Consider the following 12,686-nt stretch of genomic DNA (forward strand, 5'->3'; position numbering starts at 1 on the left):
TGCTGGTGTTGTCTATTCTTGTTGTTGCTGTGTTGTTCTTGCTGCTGGTGTTGTGCTGTGTTGAAGTCCTTGCTGCTGCTGCTATTGGTGTTTGTTCTTGTTGCTCTGCTGTCTTGTTATTCTTGTTGTTGTTGCTGCTGCTGTTGTTGTTTGTTCTTGCTGTTGCTGCTGCTGGTGTTGCAGGGTTCTGCTTGTTGTTGGTGCTCTTGTTGCAGTGTTCTGGTTGTGCAGGTGGGGGTTTGGGGTGGACTGTTTGTGCAGTTGGGGGGGATTGGGGTTTAGGGCAGTGTGGTGTTGTTGTTGGGTATGGTATATATAAGGGAAATTAGTGTATGGGTGACTGCAACGGCTATATTATTCAAATTCAACGGCTAGTTTTTGGAAAAAAATTACCAAACCTCAGGGGTATTTGGTGCTTTTTTACCAAACCTCAGGGGTATTCGGTGCATTATGTTTTAACGAACTAACTGCCTAACGGAGGGTTAACGTCCGTCAGACAAAAGGGCATTTAATGATATTATTGCATACGTCAGGGGTGTTTGGTGCATTTTGGAAAGTTTAGGGGTATTTGGTGCATTAAAGTAAACCTCAGGGGCATTTGGTGAAAAATCCGTTTTTTTTATCCAAATTTTTATCCAATACTCATTATAAGTAAAATACGAATATCCATTTGCCCATACGGCCATACCCAGCTCAACTTACATATAAATCAAATAGAAAATGGGTCAAAGTTTTCTGATATTGTAGTCTTTTACTTTCTTCAATTTTTTGGGGGGGTTAGAGAGAGAAACTTAGAGAGAGAAAGACATGGAAGTGGAATTTCAAGGTACAATTTTGCCGCAAATTCGAGCAGAAATTCCTCCTATTATCAAACCCAGTAAAACTCATATTGCCATTCTTAAAGTCGCCCCAACTTTTGGGTATGTTTTCTCTTTTTTGTTAATTTTTTTTGGGGGGTCTTTGATAAATTTCATCTTGTTCAAGTAATTTGGATTTATGAGTAACATGAATGAAGTTTTAATTAGTTGTTTTTGTTAGTTTTATGATTATTATGTGCAAGGAATTGAATTTTGTTCGAAAGTAAATTTCCGGGCTTTTTTCAATTTGTGGTGGATTTAGCCAATAATTGATGTATTTGATTGGATATTGTTATGAATAGAAAGTAGGAGAATTACATTTCTTAATTGAAATAATTGGGAGGGTTTGTGACAGAGTAATTCTCGAGCCTATTAAACACATTGTTGTTAATAGCTGATTATCAATGATTTAGTATGATGTTATCAGAAAATTTAGTGCTTGATTGATGAATGATAATGGTGGAATTTACGCCTGTTTGTGTCAGTACTGTGATCAATGTGTAGTAAACTTGCATTAACCCTACATGAAATGCCGCTCGTTCGGTTTGATTTTGTGGTAATTTGCATGTAATGCTGGTAAGTTGCTGAACATTTCAAATGGTTTTTTTTATGATATCTTCCTTCGTCTCAGTGCCCATCTTCTCCATCAATCAGTTTTCAAATCTGTATCTGATGTGAATGACATCTGTTTTCTTTCAGAGAAAGCTTTTCTAATTCATTTTCAAGATGGAAATCACTAGAAGTACATTGCAACAATGGTCAAATCACACAGCAGTCTGCTGTGTTGACTAGTGACAGCCTGAGGCTACCTGAGCTTTCTTTCAACAGGTTGCAGCCTAGTGACAAAGAGTGTGATGGATTGCAAAGGCGTCATTTTGGTCGGTTTCTTGCTCGTGAAGCTGTTCTTGACGAAGAATACTGGGTTTGTTTTGATTTTTATCACCCCCAAAAAAAATATATTAAATAAATGTTATCGTTTGCTGGAGTACACTTGTACAGAGCCTTAATTTAGATGTATTATTTTCCCCTGTCTGTGGCAGACTGCAGCATGGTTGCGTGCAGAAGCCCATTGGGAATCTGTATCATACATGAGGTTAGTTTCTATTTCTAAAACGTACATGCATTTTCTAGGTTTCTTTGTGGCACATGAATGCTGGAAGATGTTACCCCTCTCTCTTTTTCTGCTGCCATGTTGCTACTTCTCTTTATTTTTGTCACACTTTTTATTTTATTCTTGTTCTTTCAGGCACATTGATGCATTTAAACGGAAGTATGCAGAACAGGTGAATGATCTTGGGGAAATGTTATTGGTTGTAATTTGTAATAAAGGAACTGCATTAAACAATAATTTTAAGTGTTGTTGGAATGGGAATTAAGTAGAAATTAAACCAGCATTCCGCTATTTCTTTTGAAGTTTTGACTTACGCATGCATGAGGAGCCATCTAGGTTAAGTGGACTAGTGATTAGGGATCAGTCAAAAGTCATTAAAATGATTTTCAGGTGCTGACATAAATTTGAAGCTTGCAGTGATGGATGAGTGTTTTTCTAGTTGCTAAATTTTATGGAACTATGTTAGAAATATTGGTGGTGTATAAGCACGTTGTGTGGAATCAGTTAGTTTAAGTACCGGGCCTACCGGTGTTCCCGAAGGTGAGGTTTTGGCTTTGAGCCATTGAGAATCGAGAAATCTTATTTTGGTATAAAAAAAAGTGCTGATTGCAAAATGTTGGCAAGAGGGTATTGATTATCGACTTTCTTTAGTGCTTTACCTTGTCATGATTGGCATTGACTCAAAACTGGTTTGTCTATTACAGGAGTTTTATGCACTGAAACGGCGATGCTCTGGACTGGATGGGAATTCTCTCAAGTGCTTCTGTCTAGTTGCAGTATGTATTAAGCTCCTAATCCAATCCATATAATAATGAGTAGCTTGTCTCCTTTGATGTGTTATTATATCTCTTTGATGATCTATCTCATGCATGGAATATATTTTTATGATGAAACTAAGTTGAGTAACCCACGACTAGGAAACCTTGTTACACTGGACCAAATCATGTCCACCCTTTACCTTAGTCTAAAGGCCCAATTACCTGTGGCTCTGTTGGGTTAGTTAGGGTCTACGAGCTTGTGGGCCACTGTTTTGACAAACTTGATTATAAATTGTTTGGACTGGTTATTTTGAACTTAGCCTAGGTCCAGTCTATTTGTGCAATCCCCCTCTCACTCCTTCTTCGGGGGGGGGTGGGGGGTGGGGGGGTGGGGGGTGGGGGGGGGGGGGGTGGGGTGGGAGGTGGGGGAGGGGGAGGGATGAACCAAGCAAAGAACTATTAGCACCTGCCACTAAGCTGATTTGATTTACTCCATCACCAATTACGATCTTGCTTTCGGTTGGCTACCTTATCCAATATTGACTAATTTGGGACCAAGTTGGGATTAACCAAATATTTTGATTTTTGACTAAGATCTGCAACTCTAATGCAATTGTCCGCTACTCTTTCTTTCTTAGTAGTAGAAGTTAAGTGAGTTCCTTTCAGAAATAAAATCATACTTGAATAGACTAAGAGGAGCCTTTTTTGAAGGAAAAATTAACAAGAAAAATCCCAACTATTGATAGTTTTCTAATTGTAATCCCAACTATACTTAATCTGAATAATCCCAATCATTAGGTGACCCTTCTTGTATTAGTTTCAGTCATTTTATAACCGGCTGAATAGGTTAAACCGTCCAGCTGTCAATCTAATTAGCTTCAGTTTCATTTGCTTTTTGTTTTCCGTCAAATCCACTCTTCTCTCTCACTTAACACTCCCCCTTTTCCTTTTTCAGCTTCCATGAGACCCTGACCTTCTTCCCAGACCTCTATCACTAACTAGCAGCCACCAGTACGCCTACCTCTTCTCTTTCTCCTCACCCACCTTCTCCGACTCATTTTCTCTCACCTCCAAGGGCTCCTACCTTCACTCCTGTCTCTCTCTCCTCTCTCATGGAACTATGGAAGTGATCATCCTCATATTAAATCTCTTTTGGAGGGATTCAATCCACATTTTCTGATTCAGATGCCATAAAGAACCAAATTTAAAATTGAGGGTAAATGTGAAACTGACGGCGAATTCTTTTGACCTCCTCATTCACCTCATCCTCACCCTCGGCACTTTCTGATCATTGTAATGCCACAAATTCCGGAAAATTGAACATCATTACGGGAGTGTTCGGTTTGGTATAAAACGTTTTCATGGAAAACTATCTTCCCCTTTTAAATTATTTTACGTTGTTTGGTTTGACAAGGGATGGAAACCGATTTTCCATAACGTCCTCCAAGGTGGAAAAACCTTTTCCATTTGAAAGGAAGGTAAACCACTTTTCCTCTTTACCTCCCTCTTCCTCCTTCCCACCGATCTTCACCCAATTTCTTTTTTATATGAATTTTCTTGTAAGGAACCGAACAAAGGAAAACTAGTATAGAATTGTGTTTTTCCCTGGAGAATCATTTTTCAGTTAAAATGTTTTACGCCAAACAAAATGAAGCCTACATCAACAATAATCAAAATGCTCAAAATACAACCAACTTCAATGCAAAAATGCAGAACTTTCGGGGAAACGAACCTCCAGATGCAAGTCCGAGGAAAAACACGGAATGAGCGGGAGGGAAGGACCCTGACTGTATGAGGAAGGTGGCCATGGCAAGATGGAGAGAAAAAATTAGGAGCTGTTGTTCTTAGTCACCTAGTCAAATTGAGATCTTCTCTTATTTTTTCCTGTTATGAGGTTTGAAATTCACAAATCCAAAGTTAAGGGAACTTTTGGATGGTAAATGTTGTTACACCGAAATAAGTAGCAGTCGCCGGAATAATAGTTGTTACGAATAGGGGAGAAGGCTGCATGATTTTTGTATAACAAAAACAAATAAAATTGACCGGCTGTGAGGTCATCAGTAAGGATGGAGTGTTTGAGAAGCGTATCCCAGTAGTTGGGATTAATCCGAGTTAAAGTTTAGTTGGGGTGAAAATGAGAAGGTGGCCTATAGTTTGGTACTATTTTGGCAAATTTTTCCTTCTTTGGATGTGTGGGTAAGGTTCCTTACAATTGATACCCCTGCCTCTGAGGACTGGGGAAGTCTCTTAAATTTTTGAGAGGTATAGAGGAAAGTGTTTTGAATTTCTATAGAAGCAAAAGAGGATAGAAGCTAGTTGGTTAGTTGCAGAAGGGGTTTACAGAACAGAAACTAAATGAGGACATGAAGAACCAGAGCTCTGTGGACACAAGTTATATACATTGAACCAACATAGTATTTGCTATTGTCCTAGGTATGTGTAATTGTGTACTTCTCTCCCATAAAAAAGTAGTTATGTGTACATCCACTAACGCTAGTCAGTATAACCTTATGTGTCATGCAGTCATGTATAATATTCTCCCAGCACTGGGGTAGTTGTTGGTATGCTATCCAGTCAGATGTCCAAGATTTTTCGTCGAATATTTCATTTTTTTTACTATTGCCACATTACAACAAAAGCAGAGATGTGTAATGAGTTAGCATAACTTGAGCACCATGAACGGCATACTACAAGGAACAAGAAAATGATATTTGAAGATAAAACCAATGATATGATTGAATTGATGATTAAATCACCGATTACAACCTCGCCAATCTTTCGAGATGAAAATGATATATGTGCTTTCATATCCCAACTCTTGTTTTATATTCTATTTTCAGGCGATTATGGGGTTTCATGTGTGCAGTTTTGATTGTTGGATTGTTGACTCTGATGGAATCTTAAAGGAAATAAAGAGTACTGCCTCTTTTTGGAACATCTTGCTCTGCTCTTATATGTTGGCATTTTTTTCGTGATTTAGGTGAAAAGGGAGGATAAAAATGCTAGGAGAACTGTGCTTAACAGTGTTGTTGGAACTCTAGATCTAAGCATACGCCAATTTTTGCGAGGAGAAACATATCCAGGGGTAGGTCTTTTCAAGCTCAATTTGGTTATTCGATCTGAACCCTACAATTTTGTTTCGTTTAACTCCTACCGACATTATTTTAGGAGACAAAGAGGTCTTCAGGAATCTTGGCAAGTCAGGGGCCCTTCGATGCACATAAGTATGCATATATTGCTAATGTTTGTGTTTCAAAATTTGCTCGACGAAAAGGAATTGCTCTAAATTTGCTCTATTTGGCCACTGATGTTGCTATAGCATCTGGTATTGCCGTCATATCCTTCTAGAAACTTGTGCCTACATTTGTTCTCTACTTCATTGAATTATTGTTTCTTGTCTCTGTAGTAATTTCTTTTGTTTACTTGTAGGGTTGAAGCAACTGTATGTTCATGCAAATTTAGACAACAAGGCTGCTCAAGAATTATACATTAAAGCAGGTTTTAAGGTCTGGCATCTATACCTTGCAGCACATCCGTATAGTTGGTTGAACATTGACTAGCATGTCCGTTTTCAGAAAATTTTGTCATCTCTTTGCTTAACTTTATGGCACTCTGTCAATGCTCTTAACTATGTTGTGCAGGAAAACTCTGACATACTAATATTGTTCTTGTCCTTGTTAGATTGTGGAGGCAGCCTCCTCCGCCTCGGAAGATCAAAGGCTTCTAATGTTGAAGGTGCTATGAGCCTTCAAAGATTTCATACAAATTTATTTCCAACGTCAACATGTAAATGTGTTAATAACCTTCTTGACAAAGGTATCTCTCTTATGTCTCCTCCATTGTACAGTGATTTACCGTCTCTTTTGCCTATTTTAGTTGGTAAAAGTTGCCAATTTGTTTTTTATGTTTGGCATGTAAAACTTCTAGCATCTTAAGTTGTAACATGTGAATATGATGTTCGGTTTCATAGTTTCTGTACATAATAAAATAATTTTTATTGCTGGTTTATATCTATCCATATATTCGCTCAGCCAATTCATCTTTTGAAGTTATGTTACTTGGACTTGGGTACCCATGCCGGACACGGATACGTGTCCAAGTGTCTGACTCGGCTATTTTGTGAAAAAAATTCATGATTTTGGTCCAAGATGAAGAGTTCAGTGTCCATATCCATGTCTAAGTGTCAAGGATCCAACATGGAGGTAAAAGGAAGAGTTCAAGTAACATAGATTTGAAGCATTCCTTTTGCTGAAGTTCTTATTTCCCCATGCACTCAAGATTTTCCTTTTTGTTTGCGCATTTAATTTTCCCTGATTGGATGTAATCTACCAGGTTCACTGGGTAAGCGAAAGAAGTGTTATTGTATACTTAGTAGATATAAGAAATATTACATGTTACAGAAAAATAACTGTATAATATAAGAAAGGAAATAAAGTCAGACTTTTATTGTTCCTCCTGTTATCAAAATTATTGTACTCAAAATTAAAAAAAAAAAAAAAAAAAAAAAAGGAACCCAAAAAACAAATGAACGATAATTCGAGAAAAAATCAGCCGAATACTATCCTCCTATCCCCTGGAAACAGAAAATTCTAGCAGACTTTGCTGGGTTTCTTGCTAGCCATGACAAACTTCTTCCATAAATCAGTAACTTCCCTTTGTGTCTCAAGTGCAGTTTTCTTAGACACCTTGATAACTCCATCCTTTCCCATGGCATGATGACTTTGACTATTAGTGTTCTTGGAAGGGAGATGATCAAGCTCATTGAGCACCTTGGTAATGTCAAGTACAAGCCGCTCAGCAAGGGTCCGGGAGAAGTCTTCCCGGACAACAACACGGAGCACTGTGACATGCTGAGCGTCAGCTGGCATGGTGTAGGCTGGTACAATCCACCCATATCTCCTTAACATCTCCGAAATCTCAAACTCGTTGTGAAATGTATTGTCCTTAAGAGAGAAGGCCACTAGTGGTACACCATTGTCTTTAGACGCAATGGTGAATCTCCCTGTCTTTTCTAAGCCAGCCTTTAAAACCATAGCATTTTCTTGACAGTTCTCCATCACACTTTGATACCCCTCAAAACCAAGACGGATTAGCTGATAGTACTGAGCAATCACTTGACTCGATCCTGTTAATTACCCATATCATCTAGTTAATTCCCACCCCCAAATTTACCTGTTAAACACGTACTTTAATTATATTATGCTGAAAAAGTTACCTTTGGAGAAGTTGAGAGTGAAGGTAGGCTGGTCGGCTCCTAGATAGTTGATATGGAAGATGAGTTCTTCAGGCAAGTCTTCCTTGCTCCTCCAGATGGCCCAACCAATCCCAGCATAAACAAGGCCGTATTTGTGACCACTTACATTTATGCTCTTCACCAGGGGAAGCCTGAAGTCCCATTCTAGTTCTGGGTACAGAAAGGGTGCAATAAATCCTCCACTTGCTGCATCCACATGTATTGGAGTATCCCACCTGAAAAATCTCAATGGTAAGACCATGCATTCAGTTTTGTCGGTTTGCATATATTATACTCCCTCTGTCCCAATTTATTCTTTACGCTTTTCGTTTTTAATGTCCCATTTTAATCTTTACACTTAGAATCTTTCATTTTATGACGTAACCTTCATCCTGCCTTTCTTTTTTGAAATCCGTGATAGAGTCGCATAATGTTCATTTGATTTTTTTTTATTTTTCTTGTATGAGTAGGGAGGTTATAAGAATTTAACTTGAGGATTTCTTCTCCTCCGTTGTTGAACGATTTGCATGAGTAATGGTTAATCTCTCCCCTTGGGCAAGGGCGGAATTAGGGGGTGGCTGGCGAGGGCCATGGCCTCCCACATGATATGGTTAAAAGGATTAAATATGCATATAAATGCACATGTCTACTATAGCTTAGGTGGTAATTTTTCCTAGAAAGTTAGATGTTGGGAGATACAGGTTTCGAATCCAGTTAGACATGTTTTTTTTTAGTTTTATTTAAACAAAATTGGGACGGAGGGAATAGTAGGTTCAGTGGCTAAAAATAAAAGATGTGTACCCAGTTTCGTTGTTCTTTTCTAGTAAGAGATCATTCAAAAGCTTAACATCTTCAAACTCTCCATTGAGGGTAGAGCCGAGAATGGCGGCAACACATATGGTGTTCTCATCCACCAAATCCACAGCTTTAGCAGGGTCCATCACATAATATCCTTCCTGTAGTTTCACTTCTTTCAATTCCACTTCAAAGTACCTTGCAAACTTTTCCCAACACACCTACAGGTAAATTAAAGGAATATTGAGTCATTCAGATTAGAAATCTGGGTCATAAAATTCCTGTTAAACATGCTCTGGTTGAGTAATTTATCTGTCTGTGACTGACAATCTATGTGTTAATATACCTGAACGTTGGCGCCAGTGACTATATTAGGATTGTCATGAGGTAAGCCTTGAGCCTTGCGCTTGTTCTGCCACCGCCTCTTGAAGGCAAGCCCGGCTAGCATTATGGCTTCAGACGAACCTACTGTTCCAACTCCGACAGCCACCTCTGATTCTTCAAGCGGAGCGTTGAACAGCCTTGCTATCATGTTCACACACCTATTCTGCTTACATGATTGTAAATTAATAGTTTGTGTTAATTTTGTGTAACACTTGATTCTAGCAAGCTATGCAGATGCAGCCTTTCAGGGAGACAACCAGAATATTATTCTATTTTTTGTTGAACAAAAAAAACCCTTTTTGTTTATTTAATTTTGCAAATGGTTTATGTTGTTAAAGTTGACCAAAGAAACTAGCTAGTAGTATTAAGATAATCAGACGGCAAATCCCTCCAAAAATCAAAGTGCAGACCTGGAGCTCAGTGGTGACAGGATATTCATCCATGTCAACATAGTTCTTGTTCATGGCAGCCATCACTAGTTTATCGCACTCTGGCTCCATCCATGTTGTCACAAATGATGCCAAGTTCAGTCGTGGATTCCCGTCTAACATCAGCTCGTCGTTTATTATTTGGAATGCGGCCTCCTTTGGTAATGAATTTTCCGGCATCTTGAACCTGACATGAACATGAACATAAATAACACATGATGAGTTCTACAGTATTAACACAGCGTAGAAACTTAGCTAATTTATATACGTACCTAGGAAGCGGAGTTTGGAGATGGCGCGAAGCAAAGGTGCACTGTATATAAGCATCTGAATCTGAGACTGCATGTGAAAGTACCATGGTTGATTAGCTTAGTTAGCTAGTTGTGAATTGTGATACAAAAGAATACAAGAAATTTTGTTAGCAAAATTTGTTGGTTGAGGAAGATGAGGAGGGTTTGGGGTATTTATATGAAAATGCTGAGAAGGAGGAAAGGAGTGGTTTGAAAATTAAGTTGCCAATTTTCAACGTCCAGGGTTTTATTACCACTATCAAATAATGTCCTAGAATCTAGACGAGGAAAATAAGAATAGTATTATTTTTATACATTTTTTTTTATTCTTTTTGTACAAGACATACAATTTGAGTTTTGACCATATACACCACAAGAAATTGTACCATTAACGACGGGAAATTTCGTCGCTATAGGCGAATAATCGTTGATTAACGACGGGACTTCTTGTCACGAATCCGTCATAAAAGGGGGCCGTCATTAAGGGAAAATTCCGTCGTAAAAGACATTTGCGACGGTTGTTCCCGCCTTTGTTTGGTTGTTACTTGTTAGTCCCGTCGCAAAAGCCGTTTGCGATGGGATTTTTGACCCGTCATTATTAGATTGTCATTAAATATACAATTTCTTGTAATGTGTATTCCCGTATAATAGTAAAAAAAAAAAAAAAAAAAATACTATGTCTGAACCAAAGAAATTAAAAAGTTATGTTGGTTAATGAGTTACTTCCTCTGTTCTTAATGTTCATCACTTTCACTATTTATGTAGTCAAACTTTGACCTATATAAAATTTTATTTTGTTGGTAATTGTTGGATTTGTATTAATATAAACTTTTCGAATATCAAACTTTTATATTTTTGTTAATACACAATTAGATATGCTCACACTAATTATCAAAGAAGTGTATTAGAGACTGCATATAATGAAAAAGGTGTGAAACTTTGTAAAATGGCGGGAATATTAGTACTACGGAGTATAATGTAGTACAATTTATTGTTTAATAAGGAGTATGACATTTAACAATTATGGAAAACTGTTGATTTTCTTTTTCTTGCTTTCTTCCTTGACAAGGTGTTACTTTCAACCTTACTTTAATTTCCCTCCTTTTTTAGATTTGATTTGGTCAGAATATGGTGGTATCATAGAGAACAAGTATGGTATTATGTTTATTTTTAGGAGTTGGGGAACGAGGAATGTTTTCTTATGCAAGCACTTGCTAAAATATTAAAAACGTTCCTTGGTAAAGTTTAATTGAATACCAAAAGGGCTCTTACGGTTATTGTTCCGAAATTGTTCGTGACACGTGTTTGGTTATAACAGTTATAAAGGTGGCGGATCGATTGATATATCTCCGCTGTTCTCGGTGATGTTTTCTAAAATTTAGAGGTGGAGATAACGAACTAAGTACAGTCCAATATGTCGTATCAAGTTAACACGATAACAATTAATTTGACCAAACAACAGGGGTATACTTCTTATAACGGTAAAGTTTACCCGATAGACAAAATTTGTACATATACTATCTAGAACCAGATACTTGTGCCAAAATGTTTCATGCAAGTGTTAAATGTTTATGCCGAATCCATTCCTTTCCTGATGAAATTCGCAGTGCTAAATGAGTCTGCAGGAATTTTGCTTCTTTGGAATAATTTACTCTCTTCGAAGCCAGATAATTGCCAATTGAAAAGAATATTGTAATCTTTAAGAATTAAGAATAATTAATTATACCTTCTTCATGATCCTTTTAAAAAAATAAAATTATACTTTCCTGAGAGCATGTATATTGGTTGGCTCTTCAAAAGAACTCTTAGAGGACTCTCCCCTCTCTCTCTACCACTATCTCTCTACAAGACACACTCAAGAATTCATTCTTAAAAACACCCAACATTGGTAGGTTCCTCAAATGAGCTCTCCATTATTATTTTTACCATTTGGTAGTCCACAATTAATTGTGTTTTTAACCAAAGTTACTCCCCACTTTTCTACAAGAATCAACTCTTGAAGGGCTCTTGGGCAAGAGCTACCTTGAAATAGCTCTCCATGAAGAGCTACTCAAGAGCCCCTCAAGAACCACTCAAGAGCCCCAATGTTGGCCAAGAGATAGTTTTTATTGGAGAGCTACTTGGAGAGCTACTTGAAGAGCCACTCCAAGAGCCACTACATGCTCTGATGTGTTTTGCATCATAAAAGGAAAACTAGTTTGGAATTGTGTTTGGTAAGGCGTAAAACGTTTTCATTGTAAAATGATTTTTCATGGAAAACATTTTTCAAGGGAAAACGAAATTCCAAACTAGTTTTCCTTTGTTTGGTACCTTAAAGGGAAATCGGAGAAGCTGGTGAAGATTGAGGGGAAGAAAGGAGAAGGAGGTAAGGAGGAAAGAAGGAAAAGTGGTTTTCCTCCCTTTCAAATGGAAAAGAGTTTTCCACCTTTGAGGGAGTCATGAAAAATTGTTTCCATCCCTTACCCAACCAAACAACGTAAAATGATTGAAAAGGGGAAAATCGTTTTACATAAAATCGTTGTCCTACCAAACGAAGCCTAAATACAAAGGTAATATTGACTAAAAGAAAAAGGCTTTGAATAAGTTTGTTTAATTGATGAATCTTATTTGTATAGGGTATTTTAGGCGCATTTAGGTTGCATTTCTAGGCATTCGTCTCATTTTAGTTGCATTTAGAGTCACATTTGTATAAGTTGTCGTTATTGTACTCTATTACGCCCCGTTCGTGTTTTCTTTAATATTTCAGGTGATTTTACGGTCATTTGGATAATTTCTAAGTGTTCAAAGTTGATTTGGATGATGAACGAATGAGATTTTGACTCAAGGATCA

At 37.6% G+C, this 12,686-nt stretch overlaps 2 protein-coding genes across 2 annotated transcripts; one reads left to right on the plus strand and one right to left on the minus strand.

Annotated features, from left to right (window-relative positions):
- Window positions 1-737: 737 nt before the first annotated feature.
- On the plus strand, window positions 738-6,740 carry LOC110783501 (uncharacterized). Its single transcript, XM_021987842.2, has 9 exons — window positions 738-920; window positions 1,557-1,779; window positions 1,898-1,950; window positions 2,104-2,140; window positions 2,673-2,744; window positions 5,707-5,811; window positions 5,895-6,051; window positions 6,156-6,232; window positions 6,408-6,740. The coding sequence occupies exons 1-9, from the start codon at window positions 808-810 to the stop codon at window positions 6,468-6,470; spliced, it is 900 nt and encodes a 299-aa protein (XP_021843534.1). The 5' UTR covers window positions 738-807; the 3' UTR covers window positions 6,471-6,740.
- A 347-nt stretch (window positions 6,741-7,087) lies between these two features.
- LOC110783500 (glutamate decarboxylase 1) lies at window positions 7,088-10,056 on the minus strand. The gene is made up of 6 exons (XM_021987841.2): window positions 9,839-10,056; window positions 9,549-9,753; window positions 9,101-9,301; window positions 8,761-8,975; window positions 7,942-8,195; window positions 7,088-7,851 (listed from the first exon to the last, which is right to left on the minus strand). Exons 1-6 carry the CDS (start codon window positions 9,922-9,924, stop codon window positions 7,316-7,318), a joined length of 1,497 nt encoding a protein of 498 aa, XP_021843533.2. The 5' UTR covers window positions 9,925-10,056; the 3' UTR covers window positions 7,088-7,315.
- Between the last annotated feature and the right edge of the window lie 2,630 nt (window positions 10,057-12,686).

The sequence above is a fragment of the Spinacia oleracea genome, chromosome 3 (genome assembly GCF_020520425.1).
Source record: "Spinacia oleracea cultivar Varoflay chromosome 3, BTI_SOV_V1, whole genome shotgun sequence".
NCBI classification, from domain to species: domain Eukaryota; kingdom Viridiplantae; phylum Streptophyta; class Magnoliopsida; order Caryophyllales; family Amaranthaceae; genus Spinacia; species Spinacia oleracea.

Excerpts from the sequence above, each read along its gene's own strand:
- LOC110783501 (XM_021987842.2), top strand. The coding sequence starts at position 808 with ATGGAAGTGGAATTTCAAGGTACAATTTTGCCGCAAATTCGAGCAGAA. Across the intron at positions 1,780-1,897 it reads TTCTTGACGAAGAATACTGG|ACTGCAGCATGGTTGCGTGC; the intron begins GTTTGTTTTGAT and ends TGTCTGTGGCAG. Across the intron at positions 1,951-2,103 it reads GAATCTGTATCATACATGAG|GCACATTGATGCATTTAAAC; the intron begins GTTAGTTTCTAT and ends TTGTTCTTTCAG.
- LOC110783500 (XM_021987841.2), bottom strand. The coding sequence starts at position 9,924 with ATGGTACTTTCACATGCAGTCTCAGATTCAGATGCTTATATACAGTGC. Across the intron at positions 8,196-8,760 it reads GAAAAGAACAACGAAACTGG|GTGGGATACTCCAATACATG; the intron begins GTACACATCTTT and ends GAGATTTTTCAG. Across the intron at positions 7,852-7,941 it reads CACTCTCAACTTCTCCAAAG|GATCGAGTCAAGTGATTGCT; the intron begins GTAACTTTTTCA and ends GGTAATTAACAG.